This window comes from Pseudonaja textilis, chromosome 4 (assembly GCF_049901715.1).
Source record: "Pseudonaja textilis isolate UNSWEBS1 chromosome 4, rPseTex1.2, whole genome shotgun sequence".
Classification (NCBI taxonomy): domain Eukaryota; kingdom Metazoa; phylum Chordata; class Lepidosauria; order Squamata; family Elapidae; genus Pseudonaja; species Pseudonaja textilis.
The window spans coordinates 84,602,606-84,617,181 of NC_141993.1; the positions used below are offsets into that span (position 1 = coordinate 84,602,606).

The 14,576-nt window shown below is 40.6% G+C and overlaps 1 protein-coding gene and 3 non-coding genes across 6 annotated transcripts; all 4 read right to left on the bottom strand.

Annotated features, from left to right (window-relative positions):
• Positions 1–506: 506 nt before the first annotated feature.
• Positions 507–10,167, bottom strand: EIF4A2 (eukaryotic translation initiation factor 4A2). 3 transcript variants are annotated; one of them, XR_003374606.2, is made up of 12 exons: positions 10,105–10,167; positions 6,940–6,982; positions 6,716–6,848; positions 6,332–6,471; positions 4,478–4,646; positions 4,218–4,327; positions 3,851–3,994; positions 3,431–3,568; positions 2,882–2,971; positions 2,590–2,669; positions 1,963–2,060; positions 507–1,311 (listed from the first exon to the last, which is right to left on the bottom strand). XR_003374606.2 is itself a non-coding variant. In XM_026705698.2 (11 exons), the coding sequence occupies exons 1-11, from the start codon at positions 10,131–10,133 to the stop codon at positions 1,167–1,169; spliced, it is 1,221 nt and encodes a 406-aa protein (XP_026561483.1). In that variant the 5' UTR covers positions 10,134–10,167; the 3' UTR covers positions 507–1,166. The 3 variants fall into 3 exon arrangements, 1 of the variants encoding a protein (XP_026561483.1); XR_003374605.2 differs by having other exon boundaries at positions 1,959–2,060; XM_026705698.2 differs by lacking the exon at positions 1,963–2,060.
• On the bottom strand, positions 3,637–3,815 carry LOC113439829 (small nucleolar RNA SNORA81). Its single transcript, XR_003374634.2, has one exon. It is a non-coding gene; the product is annotated as a small nucleolar RNA SNORA81 (small nucleolar RNA).
• LOC113439828 (small nucleolar RNA SNORA63) lies at positions 4,044–4,173 on the bottom strand. Its single transcript, XR_003374633.1, has one exon. It is a non-coding gene; the product is annotated as a small nucleolar RNA SNORA63 (small nucleolar RNA).
• On the bottom strand, positions 6,546–6,616 carry LOC113439827 (small nucleolar RNA SNORD2). The gene has a single exon (XR_003374632.1). It is a non-coding gene; the product is annotated as a small nucleolar RNA SNORD2 (small nucleolar RNA).
• Positions 10,168–14,576: the final 4,409 nt, after the last annotated feature.

Below are 14,576 nucleotides of genomic sequence, written 5' to 3' on the forward strand. Positions count from 1 at the left end.
TCCATATGTTTCTCTTACAATTCAGGCAAGTCAAACTTTTTGTATTAGTAGAGTCATAGTAACCTTGGTCTTTAGCTTTCTCCAACTCTAAATCATTTAAAGTAATTTATTTTTAGGCAGAAAAAGCAAAGCCTTAAATTCACTCAATATTAGGTATACTTAGTCCTTGACTGATGCCTCTGCCCAGTTACTTATTTACCTGGTTTTGAAGTCCTGATGGCTACCCTCTGCTATGCCAGCATTTACAGCTATTTGTATACATTCAAATCTGTCACTTGATGACTGCTTAATGACTGGCATGATTTATGAATGTAATTCTGGGCTCAATAGTCGTAAGTTAAAGACTACATATATACCACTAGCTCCACTAGGCAGACAGTAGAACACAAATCAATAATTTGCTACTTATGTATAACTGAATGTGGCACACTTGGAGATACATATCTGGCAGTATACTGAAACACATATCGGACTGCCAATTTCCAAAAAGCATCCAATTCATCCAATGAAGTGAATATATAATATTTTATTGAACATTCAAACTTCATTAAGACATGTGCAATATGGCGATTTAATGGGTCTAAACCCTAACTAAGACAATAGTAATGATTGCTTGCAGGGTTTAGCAACAGGGTCCAGATCACACTTAACACTAATTAAATACTTTATTCAATAAATACATACCAAACAAAAATGCATTTTTATGTTCTTATAAAAGATTAGTCATTTTGAAAGGCCTTTCCAATTTACTCTAATATAGGATAACATACAATAAAGGTAGGTATGCTAGTTTAACATAATTGGCTGATTTTATACAGCACTTATATCTTTTAGTCCATAAGTAAATTATTAAATGATAAAGAACATCTAGCACTACCACTTCTACAGAACTAGGAAATAAATTTCTAATAAAGAAAAAATTTACAGACCCCATGACTTTCCACCCAACCCCAACAGTCTAAACCCTAAAGAGGAGAAAGCCAATGGCTCTCCCCCACAAAAGCTCACGACAAAATGTCGCTTTGCTTATCAAAAATCTGTATTTCTGATCCGTAATGAGCATTGAGACAAGATTCAATGTATCCCCCAAGAAGCACAATGCACGTTGTGGATCGCCTGGTCAGCAACAGCGAGCACTGCATTCCAAAAACATCTCATCCCAGGGATTAAATGAGGTCAGCCACATTCATAGGCATTTCCTCCACTGTAGTATTGTAGAAAGTCTCAATATCCCGAAGGATCCGCTTGTCCTCCTCAGTGACAAAGTTTATAGCCACACCTTTCCTGCCAAAACGACCACCTCGACCAATCCTGCAAACAAAGCAAAGACATAAAACATTACTCTAGTCTTTTTTGACAAATAACAAAACCTGTTTTGGGGTGAGGGAACCAGAAACTAGTATTGACACTCGTTGCCAGATTAATGTTATTACAATCTCTTATGCTGTTTTGTTGGGCTGAGCATTTTAAAAGTAAGCATAGCAAATATTGACTAATACTTTGATTATATAACAGCTTCTCAGTTTTGGTGTAGACAGGATATTACATTCAATGTGACTTCCAAATAATTTTTTTGTTGATCTCATTCTCTCCTTATTTTGGAGAACTTTGGCAAAAAGTTCTCCCACACCATTTCTTCTGAACACGGACAGAGCTTGATGTCAGCCTCCAAATTACCAAGCTTATTTTAAATCAGAGAGACTCTCATTCCAATTGCAGTTCTTAAAAGCCAAGAGATAATATTGTATTTTCAAAGAGACAAAAACTTTTATTCATCAGTGGGAAAACTTATCACCATCTGTCAAAACAAACAACTTAAAAATTAAACAGTAGGGCACACAGTAGATCTACAAGTTGACAAACCCACAACTTCTGCTTCTACCTGGTCAAACCATTAAGAGCTTTTTAAGACAAACATAGCTCACAACAGTCATTACAAAAGAAAAGTATATAAATACCAACTCGCTCTTTATGCAAACAGTGTGCCGCTTACGAATCCACGTCCTAAATTACGTCGTCGTTTCTGAGCACCATCTCGTCATCAACTGGGCTAGCGACTCCTGTATTTTTTTGTATCAAGTAATAAGGTACAATTTACTTCATTTACGGACAAAGCCACTAAGATAGACAACAGGTTAGGGAGGTAAATTTAAAGTTCTACTAGAAGACACCAGAGAAAGAATCCCACTGTAAGAGGAACCAAAGGAGGCATTGGCACAAAGAAATGTCCAATAAAGCAATATTAAGCTAACAACAACTTTATGAAAAGACAAACCTCTGAACATGTTTTCCTAAAATCACAATACACAATGGCAACTTCTTTAAAAGCATGTTTGCAAACTTCAAGCATCTGACTATGTGCATTAAAATAGCAGTCTTAGATATCTTTAGCAATTATCAAAAGTTGAATAAACAAGTTTTCCCACTGTTTTTTTTTCATTGGCTAATCAAGAAGCTCTGCTCCTCCCATCCTCAACACACTATGCGCGCGCACAATAAACACACACGTTAAAAAATGCAAGAAAGCGAGGGAGGGTTGAAGATGTGAAGATTCAGACTTCAGAATTGAAATTCAAAAATTCAACTTACCTGTGAATATAGTTTTCACGATTGGTTGGCAGATCGTAATTTATAACCAAAGATACTTGCTGCACGTCAATGCCACGAGCCTGTAAAGCAAAGACAAAGCACTGAACAGCATACTTCAAGTCTGGAGGTCAAGGTATCTCAATTCGGCTGGATAATATAGTAACACACCGCAGTTATGCAAGTCCACAGCATAATGTTGGTATGGATTTGCTTTGCCAACAACTTAGGAAACTCCGGTTACAAAGACCTACATCGAACAAATCAGTTAGGCTCAATGACTACTGAAACTCACCAGCAAATCAGTAGTAATCAGGACACGGCTTGATCCTGACCTAAACTCTCTCATGATAACATCTCGCTCCTTCTGATCCATGTCACCATGCTGTAGAGATTTTTTTTATAACACAAAGGGAGTTAATGTTAACCAGCTTTTATTGCTTCAAATTTTGCTAGTCAAATTTAAAAAAAAACGCAGGCTTTTCAAATAGGCTAGCATCTTTTACGGTGTTATATTGTGGACTAGACAAGAGGAACTGAGCAGGTAGGACAGTCAGTAGACACAAGCATAATCCAGTATTTTTTCTTTTTTTATTTCTAAGAGAATCTGGCGTTCACTCACTGGAGGAGGACCAATTCCTAAAACAAGAACCAACTGATGAAACCACCACATGACTTCTGACGTATTACATTTAAATTCATGAAGTATGGTTGGAGTAGACAAGTATTTTCTCAGCCTTTCAATACCAGCCTTGATACAGCTCAGGGAACTGGAATAAGGGGCACGTCCCAACATTTTGCATTTCAACAGTATCGTAGAACCTATCTTCAGATAAATTCTTACCAGGGCAGAAACAGTGAAGTCTCTAGCATGCATTTTCTCTGTAAGCCAATCTACTTTCCTTCTTGTATTGAGGAAAATAACAGCCTGGGTAATAGTCAAGGTTTCATATAAATCACACAGGGTATCCAGCTTCCATTCCTGTGAAATTAAGGAAGCGATCGTAAGCACATAAAAGGACAGTGCAAAATGAAACTTTAAGCACTATGTAGTGTTGCACCAAGTCTCCAGACTAGGACACTGGACATTAAGAAAGAGGTCCACCCAAGTCACACTTGATTTAGTGCATTTCTTCTTCTTCTTGTGTGTACCGTGCTAGCATTACCACAAAAGCCAAGGAAATACCCCAACATGTGCAGTTTTAGCATAGTGCTTTTAACAAGAAGTCAAACTAGCTTCAAATAGGTTCATCATCTTCCTTACCTCTCTTTCCACATTAATGTAGAATTGCTTGATACCCTCAAGGGTCAATTCTTCTTTCTTCACTAAAATACGAATAGGGTCTCTCATGAACTTTTTAGTCACTTCTAACACATCCATTGGCATAGTTGCAGAAAGCAATACAACCTGGTTCAAGAAAATTAACGGATTAGTCTGCCCAAAGATTAAGAGGCGAATGTATGAAACCAAGCGTCTTTGTCTGCTACGAAATCAAAACAGACAAAGATAGAATAGAGACAATTTTGTTTTATGCAGGGGGAACGACAACACAGCACTTCACAGCCACATTGTAACTTTACCTGCATTATTACAGCAGCCAATGTTATGGGTGCCTCAAGTTTTACTTTACCTGAATGTTTGTGCTTAACTTCTGAAAAATTTCATAGATCTGATCCTTAAACCCCCGGCTTAACATTTCATCTGCTTCATCCAAGACAAACATTTTGATCCATTTAGGTGCTACAAAGAAAAAAAAACCAGACTCTAAGTATTCTTATAAATATTTTGCATTATTAAAATTTTACTTCTATCTAAAAGTAAAAAAATCATGAATGTTTAAACCAATGCCTAAAACCCTAAGAGATTTTAAATCAGCATTGAAGTACTTACACAGATAGCGTCTATTTAACATATCAAATACACGCCCAGGAGTTCCCACCACAATGTGGGGAGCCTCTGCTTGGAGCTTCTGCATCTCATTGCGAACATTTGTACCACCAATGCAAGCATGACAAGTGGCGCCCATATAATCTCCAAGTGCCAAAATAACTTTCTGGATCTGAAATGACATAAATCCGAATTAGAATTTTACTCCCGTTTTTCCATTGGCCAGTTTCCCAATGGGTTCATAATATAGTAATAGCACTAAACGATTTATGTACCACTTTATAATGCTTTTAACAGCCCTTTCTAAGCAGTTTACAATGTCAGCCCATTGCCCCAACAATCCAAGTCCCCAATTTACTGTCTTTGGAAGATTGAGTCAACCTTGAGCCGGTCAGGATCTGACTCCTGGAAGTGACTTAACCTGCAATATGCAGTGCTACATTCTAATCACTGCGTTACCACGGCTCTTAATATAAAACTGACAGGCATATCTCATATTTGATGAGCAGTCTCTGTTTGACAGCCTTTCTCTACCCACAAATATATCTGTAGACTCATAACTGATACTGCATGAAGAGGGAATTTTGGCTCTATAAAATAAAGCTGACAGCTAGCCAAGAACCATAAGCTCATTATGATACCATGCCAAAAACAGTATCAGGCACTTCTCTATAGACAAGCAGAAACAATATAATCTTTTGGAATTATCAGTTGTTAAATCAGCAAGATAAAGCTGACCCTCCTTATTAGATAAACACTAGTAGAGGTCTACAAAATATTTAAATTTGAAACATTTCAAGTTCAAAAACAGGCCCCTCACCAGAAATATTCTCAACTTAAGAGCTCTCCGAAAAATATTTTGGACATTACTGCTGAGTATCTCCAATAAGTTCAGGATACCTGTTCTGAACTTAAAAACTTGAAACGTTCTATACACCTCATTCTAAAATCAGGGGTGTTGATAATATAGCAACTTATGCAGCTTACATGATCAAAAAAGCCATTTACTGCTAAAAACAACTTTGGGATTAGTGCTTTGTCCCCAAGGAATAACTATTAAGTAGGACATGCTTAATGTGGGAAGATATCTAACTGCATTTTAGCTATATGCTCAGATGCATCACAAATGTTTTTTGGGTCAGTCTGCATGAACACTTTCCCCTCCCAAACAAAAGCATAGCACAGGAGTGCTGTAAAATTGGCTTTCAATCTCCTCAAAATCATCTAACTTATATACACCAGAATATAATATTTAGAGCGCCGGTTTGGTCTAGTTGTTAAGGCACTGGATTAGAAAGAGACCCAGAGTTCAAGTCCCTGCTTGGCCATGAAAGCCACTGGGTGACCTTGGGTCAGTCTCTCTCAGTCCAGCTTACTTCATAGGGTGGTTGTGGGGAAAATAGGAAAAGGAATGTTCGTTGGGTATGTTCACTGCCTTATTTGTAAAAATAAGACTGAACATCAATAAAAATTTAAATATAGTTCTGCAAAAACGCAGTTCAAAATAGAATTCAAAAGACTGACACAGTACAATTTGCACACAGAGAAAAACTGATTACATACACACAGGTATTTTCATGTTGCAGAATCTACATGCACTCTTAAGAGTACTTTTCCTCAGAGAAGTTTGCATTTTGTATTGTTTTAACAATTTCCACTTAAGCTCCTGCACAGCTATTACTGCACTTCACTCCATTATCTGATTCAGTCACACCTGATCTCTTGATCTTTTCCATATTTATTAAGCCAAAAGCAACAAGCAGTCATTACAAACTTGCAAAAAAATCCTGCGTCACAGTTATGACACTTGAAACCTATGCAACATGTAAGCAGCTTTTTCAACTATATTATCGATACCTGTTGAGCCAGTTCTCTGGTGGGGGCCAATACTAGTGCTTGGGTCTCCTTGAGATCAATCTCCAACTGTTGCAGGATTGAAATAGCAAATGTGGCTGTCTTGCCAGTACCTGACTGAGCTTGAGCAATCACATCATACCCTAAAAAAAGGATAGATATTTACTGCTCTCACACAACACATTAAGGTTGCAATTAAACTATACAGTTCCTTTTCAAGTGATCAGAGTTACAAATAGTCTCCATTTTTAGGTCAGTCCCGAAAGATGGAATACCATCATCTCACTTCACAAGGAAATATAAATTGTATTTCAACCCAAGGTAGAGTAGTTCAGATCAAAATTTTGTGTCTGCTATTAAAAAAAAATAAAATTCACTGTGGCTTACCTTTAATACATGGAATAATAGCACGTTGCTGGATAGCTGAAGGCTTCTCAAAACCATAGGCATAAATTCCTCTCAGAAGGGATTCTTTTAAATTCATGTCATCGAAATTGTCGACAATTTCATTCCAATTGCTCTGCAAGAAAAAGTAAATTTTAATATACTTCATCATCTTTCTGCATATGCTTGTAAAAAAAAAAAAACCCTACTATCACTAACATACTAACCTCAATGACACCATCAGGATCCATTCCCTCGGGGCCATGGTCTCTATCAAATAAGAAAAGCACACATTGTTAACCAAATTTAAGTATTCTTGAATTCTTATCAATATAACACATCTGGAAGCTGTCAAATATGCCGTAATTATTGCTAAGACCATATCTAGTCAACAGTCAAGTGTACTGCGATTCTATCATTACTAAATCACTCGTATGACAGTATACTAGTTATAGTTGATTAGTTTTTGTTTTTTTTAATTTTAAATATGGTTTTACATTCTGTAAGCCACTGTGGGCAAATAGGCAACAATATAATTCAATAAATAAATGATACCATTAAAAATCCTGAAAATAATAGTTCCACTGAAGAACTTTTGTTGTTTCTCATCAATCTACTTGTAGCGTTAGCACACTACATGAAGTCCTTGACTTAGAACCATTCATTTAGTGACTGTTCAAAGGCACAGAAGTGACTTATGAGCCCTTTTCATACTTATGACTCTTGCAGCATTCCACGGTCATGTGATCAAAATTCAAATGCTTGGCAACTGGCTACTATTTTTGACAGTTATAATGTCTTGAGATAACATGATTATTTTGTGGGACCTCCTAACAAGTCAAATTAATGAGGGAAGCCTGCTTCACTTAACAATTTTGGCACTAACTGATTCAGTTAACCATGGCAAGAAAGGTTGTAAAATGGGGCAAAACTCACAACTGATTTGCATAACAATGGAAATTTTAGGCTCAATTGTGCTCATATGTCAAAGACTATCAGTAGTACTTTGCTTGTAATGTACATTGGGAATGCACAATTTCTCAAAATGTACATAGTCCTCAGTTTACAAGTTTGTTTAGTGACCATTCAAAACTACAATGGCTGAAAAATGTTACTTATCACAACACAATCATTGCTGCATCTCCATGGCCATGTGATCAAAATTCAGTCACTTGGCAATTAACTATGATGGTTGCAGTGTCCAGGGGTCATGTGATCACCCTTTGCAACCTTCTGACCAAAGTAATGGGGAAGCAAGATCCACTAAACCATGTTACTAATTTGAACTGATTCACTTAATGGTGGCAAGAAAGGTTGTAAAATGAGGCAAAACCCATTTAGCAGCAAAAAATTTGGGCCAAACTATAAGTCAACTCCTCCTTTAGAGAAGACAACTGTGTATGTCCACTCTAAAGCCTTTAGAGTGATTTAATTATGGACTATCTGTGCCCTCAAAAGTACCTTCCCTATTCTGTAGAATAGCCTACGACAAAAGATAGCAACTGGAAATTGTTATTGCAATTCTATATGTATTCTGTCCCACTGGCACTAGGAAAACCAGTCTGCATTGAAATATTTAAGCCTCAATCACAATTTGGCATGCAATTGGGAAACCATCACTCTTCTTTCTTTTGAGAAAAAAAAAAAAAAGCTTTCAAATGTTCTGTATTGACCTCGGATACCAATAGTATCCCTGGGGAAGTCAAAGATCTAAATACAGCAGACCACCAGCTTAGTTGCTCTGCTTCTACCATAATATTTGGCAGTTATCTACATACAATATTTGGCTACATTTTGTTGTATTCCCCCAAAACACTTTAAAGTGTTCAAATCTATTTCTCTTGCCTTTAAAATCTAGTCCTAGGAAAGAATACACTTTTCCCCAACATCTATGGAATTTCTCAGTCATCCAGGTCATAGTTGTAGGTACTTTTTGAAAAGGCAACTGGACTTTCAGTTCTGGAGAACTGAACATGAGAAGCAATTCTTCAAAGAAGAAAAACAAGCAAGTCCAGTTGCCTATTGAAAAGAACACCCTGGAGACTTTCCCCTCTATTTTACTATTTTTTTCTTCTTTTTGGTAAAGAAGGACCTCTCATCAGACCTCACACAAGAAATGGCAAGCCAATAATAGCTGTGGACTGTGTATAGACAGTAGGCTTAATCAAATAATTCAATCAAAACAATACAAGAGTATTATTACACAAGGTAAACCACGCCAAACTCGGTTGCAGGAAATACGACTTCAGCAACAGAGTGGTCAATGCCTGGCATACTCTACCTGACTCTGTGGTTTCTCCCTTAAACCCCAAAAACTTTAACCTTAGACTGTCTATTATTGACCTCACCCCTTTCCTAAGAGGTCTGTGCATAAGCGCACCAATGTGCCTTGTTGCTTTTATTTTTCTTATATGTATCCATTTCATGTATTCATAGCTATGTTTATATTTGTTCCTGCTGTCTAATAATTGACAAAATAAATAAAATAAGTAGATGCCTGCCACCAATCCTTTATGTATCATTTCCTTTGATTAAATCGGGGCACAGCATGGCAGATCCAATCAATTTAGGATTCCACCTGCTAAAATAATTCATTGGGTTGCCCAGGCAACCGTGTTCACGGGGAACCCCAAAATGACTCTTACAAGAATTCGTGGAATGAAGAAAACGGGCAACTCAACGTGGGAAGGAGAGAAGGCCCGTATGCAATAGGGGCGACCGTCTTTTTCAGTTTAGGGAGGAAAACGTGGACGGGGAACGTTACCTCCGCGCCATTCCGGGCCTTCTCTTCCCCTCCCCCTCCTCAAAAAAAGCCCGCGAAGTCTCGCGAGAGCTCCACCCTCTCGAAGTCTCTTTTGCGCAAGCTGAGCGAGCGCACGCCGGTGACGGACGAGGCTGCCGGCAAACCAAAGGCCTACCAGCCGCGCCCCTCCCTGTTTTCTTCTCCCCCCCCTCCAACCGCGGACAAAAATGGACTCGTCCGAACCGGCCGCTCTCTCTCTCTCCCCCCCCCTCCCCAAACGGGGGCTCCGCGCCGGCCGCTTGGAAGAAACCATGTGGTCGCTCGAAGGGAGGGCAATGCGGGCCATCTACTGCACGCTCGAGACCAACGGTCGGATTTTCCCTCAACCCGCCCCCCTCAGTTCCCGACCACGCCGCTTGAGGCACTGGCGAGGGAGAAGATCTATCCTTATCCCAAGGGCAGGACGAGGAGGAGGAGGAAACGCAGCCAGAAAGGGACCCTCCCCGCGGCGGCCGTCGCCTCCAAGAACCCCTCTTGTCCTCATCAAACTACAGCCCGGACAACCCTCGCCCTGAACAAGCTTGCCCTGAACAAGCTTCCCCTCAAAAACCTCCCCGGCCGTCTTCTCATCGGCCGCGCCAGAATTTACCTGCTGTAATCCGCGGATCCGCCTGACATGTTCCGATTACTACCGCTCTCCCCAACTGAAAAGGCAGCGTCTCCGCGGCGCCCGCTTTATATATCCCTCCCCTTGGCCGGATCTACTTTTACTCCCCTTACTCCCACCCCCCCTCCCGCACCCTCCTTGCGGAGGAGTATAAAGTTAATGGCAGGGCGATCCCGGGCAGGTCTGCCCCCTCCCCGTCCCTCCCCTCCCCTTCGTATCGAGCGACGCCTCTCAGGCTTAGGGAGGTGGCCGGGAGGGAAAGATGAACGGACGATTCCAGGCGGACTACAACGGCTGGCTCGAGCCATAAAGGGACGGAGCCCGGTGGGAGGGACTACTTTATGCCGCGAGACGCGGAAGGATTTTGCAGCAGTACAGGAGTGACGGGATGCGTCCCGCTTGATTCCTTCCCCCCGCCCCCCCCGCTTCGTAAACGGGGCTTACTAGGCCGCCCCTGCCTCGGCGATTAAACGGGCGGGCGGGCGGAGGGAAAGGGAATGAAATATGGCGGTGGCTCTCGCTGCCTGAGGGGGATTCTGGGCGGGAAGGCGGAGGGAACAGGGTCTTTGAGACTGAAAAGTGAGGCAGACCCCCACCCAAGATAGGACAGCGCGGGGTGGGGGGCTTATTTTAAAAGTTCTGCCTCCTCAGAACCCGCCGAGCCCCTTAACGAGTGAATCTTGGTGGTTACCGGGTGGGGTGGGGGGGGGCGGGAGGGTCTCTCTCTCTCTCCTCCAAGGGTGGGGCTCGGCTGGAGGGGTTCATTTGAGAGGCGAAGGTCAACCTTCGGGGCAGAATTGGAAAAAGGAGCGGGGCAGCAAGGAGAGGAAGCGATGGGGCTCTTTCTTCATCTCCTCCCACCCCTACCCCCCGTTCCTTTCCAGATCTGTGGGGGGTTATGCCGTGAGAGGGGTCGTCTGGCCTAGCGGGGGAGGATTGTGGCTCATTCTTTATAATCCCTTCATCCCACCCGCTATTCCCTTTAGGATGCGCTTGTAGGGCGCGAGATTGGGGAAGGAAGGGGACGGAGGCCTGTGGACTTAGAAGACCTCGCCCGCCTCTTCTCTAAGATTGAAGTCGGCCGGGCGCACCGCCGGGGCCGGGCGCTGAGGAGCGAAGTGGCTGGAAAAGCGCCCGGTTGACGGGCAGCGGGCCTTTGGCGATAGTCAAATACGTTGATTATTTGGTTGGCGGGCGAGGCCACCAGAAGTGGCGGGCGGGGGGGGGGTGAAAGAAACGAGGGTGGCCGGGGGAAATGGGGACCTGCGGGTCGCTTGGCATTAAGAAGGAAGAAGAGGCGAGAAGCAGGCGAATTGGATGGAAAGAAATGAGGGAGGGGGGTGCACGGGAAAGGAACCTAAGGCAAAGAGGACACGAGTTAGCAAAGACTGATTGGTGATTGCTTCTGGCTACGCATCCTTTAAGAAGAAAACACGAATCGGAGAAGATTATCGTACAGTACCTGTTTCATGTCTAGGCAGTGTAAATTGGGAAGAGGGGAGAATTAGTTCATAGAGAAAAAAAAACTCACAAGGTATAGCAATCTGGTGCCTGGTTGGAATGCAGAAGTTCTAGGGTGGGGAAGGGCTTGTCTGTCAGTTAATTTCTCTGGGATCAGGCCAGGTGGTTAGAAACTGCTGCCTGCTTCCAGATTAGTATGAATTAAGACTTTTTCTGCTATCTCTTTAAAGCAGGGGTGTCCAACCTTGGCAACTTTAAGACTTGTGGACTTCAACTCCCAGAATTCCTCAGCCAGCTTTGAAGTCCACAAGTCTTAAAGTTGCCAAGGTTGGACACCCTTGCTTTAAAGCAAGCCTCACTTAAGCTGCAGTAATGGATTTTGTCATGGATTTTGAGTGTTAGCTTTCAAGGTGCTCCATATTGTTATAAGCAGGTAGAAACAGTGTTATGTCGAAAGCCACCTGATGAATTCAGAATGGATTGGAGTGCCAACCTCTCAGAAAAAAATGATAACGACCAGATGAATGCAAATGATCCCTCCGTTCCTCCCCACTACTGATAATTCTTCCACCCTTTTCTATCCTGCTCAAACTGGATAATGCTTCTTGGATGAGAAGTGAAACATCTTCAAGGAAAAACAAAGTTCAGTTGGCTTTTGAAAAAGCACCTTTGAGACAACTATGACCAGACGACTGAGAATTTTCAGAATTGGCAGAATTATTTTTCTTTTAACTGTTAAAGTCTCTTGTGTTGAGGTTGAAAAGTTTCAGGCTGAAATCGCTGCACATTATTTAGTGAGTTTAGGTTTACTCATATTGATTTCAAGTACAGTTTACCAAGATAAAGAAGGATATATGGGATGAGAACTAGTCTATTTGAAATCCTTTTGAAAAAGGATAAGTTAAATTGTAATAAATCATTGAACAAAAGTATTTGTTTTTATTTTCATATGTTCCTGACACTCAAAATTGATTTTAAGGTGAGGCCTGGTGAGTAAGAGCTTGCCAACTTTTGGAAGAATTGAATACAAGTGAGAACAATTATTGGTTTTAGCTTGATCCTTTTTTCATCCTAAGTAATTGCTCATTTTAAAATATTCTATAGGATAGTTTCCTGAAGCCTTTTTCTGTTCATAGATATTCTTTTAACAGTTTCCATTCTGTTGGTGCCAAAAAATAATGACTTAATAGCAAGGAATTGCACCCTTTGGGATGCATAGTTTACAGGTGAGGAAATTGGTTCTGTACTGGTTCATTGCCAGATTATTCTTCATTGAGTTTAATTAATCCTGCATGTAAATTAATGGTGTTCTTCCATAAAAGGCTCAAGAGATTTACATTAGTCTTAGGTAAATTGTTAATAATTCTGGCTACTGCTCAGTTTTGATTTTATGCTGGTTGGTCTTAGTATGTTTTATTTGAAATCACAAAGCACCATATCTAAGTCTGTTTCTCATTTTTATTCCTTGATTATAGAAGAGTGCAACATTTTAGGGGTTGGGGGCATAATTTAGTTTCCCAACCTTCTGGAGAGCCCCAAACTGATCAAATAAAAGTGCAATTGAATTCTGACCTTTTTTTCATACTTCATAGGGTTTTAAGGTTTGCAGGTGATTCTTGGACCCAAAAGGGCCATGTTTCAACAGTGCATTTTTAGTCCTGGGTGCGATTAATTATAAGAATGGAAAGGAAAGGAAATGGACTACCTTCCAGAGGTATGCCTTTGATTAAAAAATCCACTATTTTTTTTAATTCCATCTTATTTCTACCTAATTTCATCAGGTTATTAGGAAATTCATCCTACTTTAGTGGGTCATTTGTTGTAGGATGCTCAGACATCATTAGGCCTAGTACATCTCTAATGCTAAACTTCTCAGAAATGAGATTACTGTTTGCAGGTAATTGTCCTTTATGGCTAAGCGCGGAGGAAAGGCAACAGAATTTGCTTTAAACCAGGACTGTCAACCTCCCTGGCTGGATGTGTTACGCCCTGGCCATGCCCACACCTGATTTAGTGAAGGGGAAAAATGTCCCGTTATGTCATGTGATGCCACCGTGACAATGTGAGTTTGACACCTCTGCTCTAAAAGGTAATATTATGGAAACTAGCATACTGGAGTCAAGCTGTAAATACAGATGCTAACGTAACTGAGTGGAAAAGCTTTAGGTAGCAATACCTGCAAGAGATTAAAACTCTTACTTTAACTTCCCTCTTGGTCAGGTTTTACTGAAGATTTCAAATCCAAAACACCATTTTCAATCTGTTTAACTCAGATCCCTCATTGTTGTAGGAAATTAAATTTTAATTAGAATTGCAGCCAATTACATTTTATAATTTTTCCCAACTTTGTACTGCTCATAAATAAAACTACTTTTAACAGTGTATGCAAGTCATCATACAAAGTAGCATCACCTATTTTGACTAATGGGAATTCCTCAGAGACGAGGGTGGGGCATTTCTCTTTCTTGTCCCCTGTAATGTTTAAGTTGGGATGCTGCCACTGAAATTGGTTAGCCAAGACTGTTTGAAAAGGGCATATTCCATTAGTGAGCTTTATTTGATCAATCTGAGGCTTTCCAGAAGGTTGGGAAACTAAATTAAAGCCTCAATCCCTAAAATGCCTTCTATAATAAAAATGAGAAACAGACTTTAATATGGTAGAATGGTGCTGTGTGATTAAAAAAAAACATTTTGAGGAAAGATCTTTATATCTGTATTTTATTGGCAAGTTCCTTTTACATGCACACACTGCATCCCATTTAGGGCAGAGTTTACACATTTATTTTTGAACTGATATATATTCATTGTGTGGAGTTCTTGTTATCGCCAAAGTAAACCATGAAATGAACCTGAAGAATGCTTTGGTCAGTTAGAAGAGTCAAGTGTTTATGAATTAAATTCATATCTTAGATACTGAAACAACGTGATCTGTAGCACTTGAAAAAGGCTGTCTAGTCCAATTGTTTATCCTTTTTCACCTTAGGATCTTGTAA

Bases quoted from the DNA above. Each gene is read 5' to 3' on its own strand.
- EIF4A2 (XM_026705698.2), bottom strand. From the start codon at position 10,133: ATGTCAGGCGGATCCGCGGATTACAGCAG. The intron at 4,647-6,331 runs GTATCGATAATA...ATGTCATTTCAG, and splicing joins CCAGAGAACTGGCTCAACAG to ATCCAGAAAGTTATTTTGGC. The intron at 2,670-2,881 runs GTGAGTTTCAGT...TTTGCTTTACAG, and splicing joins TGATTACTACTGATTTGCTG to GCTCGTGGCATTGACGTGCA.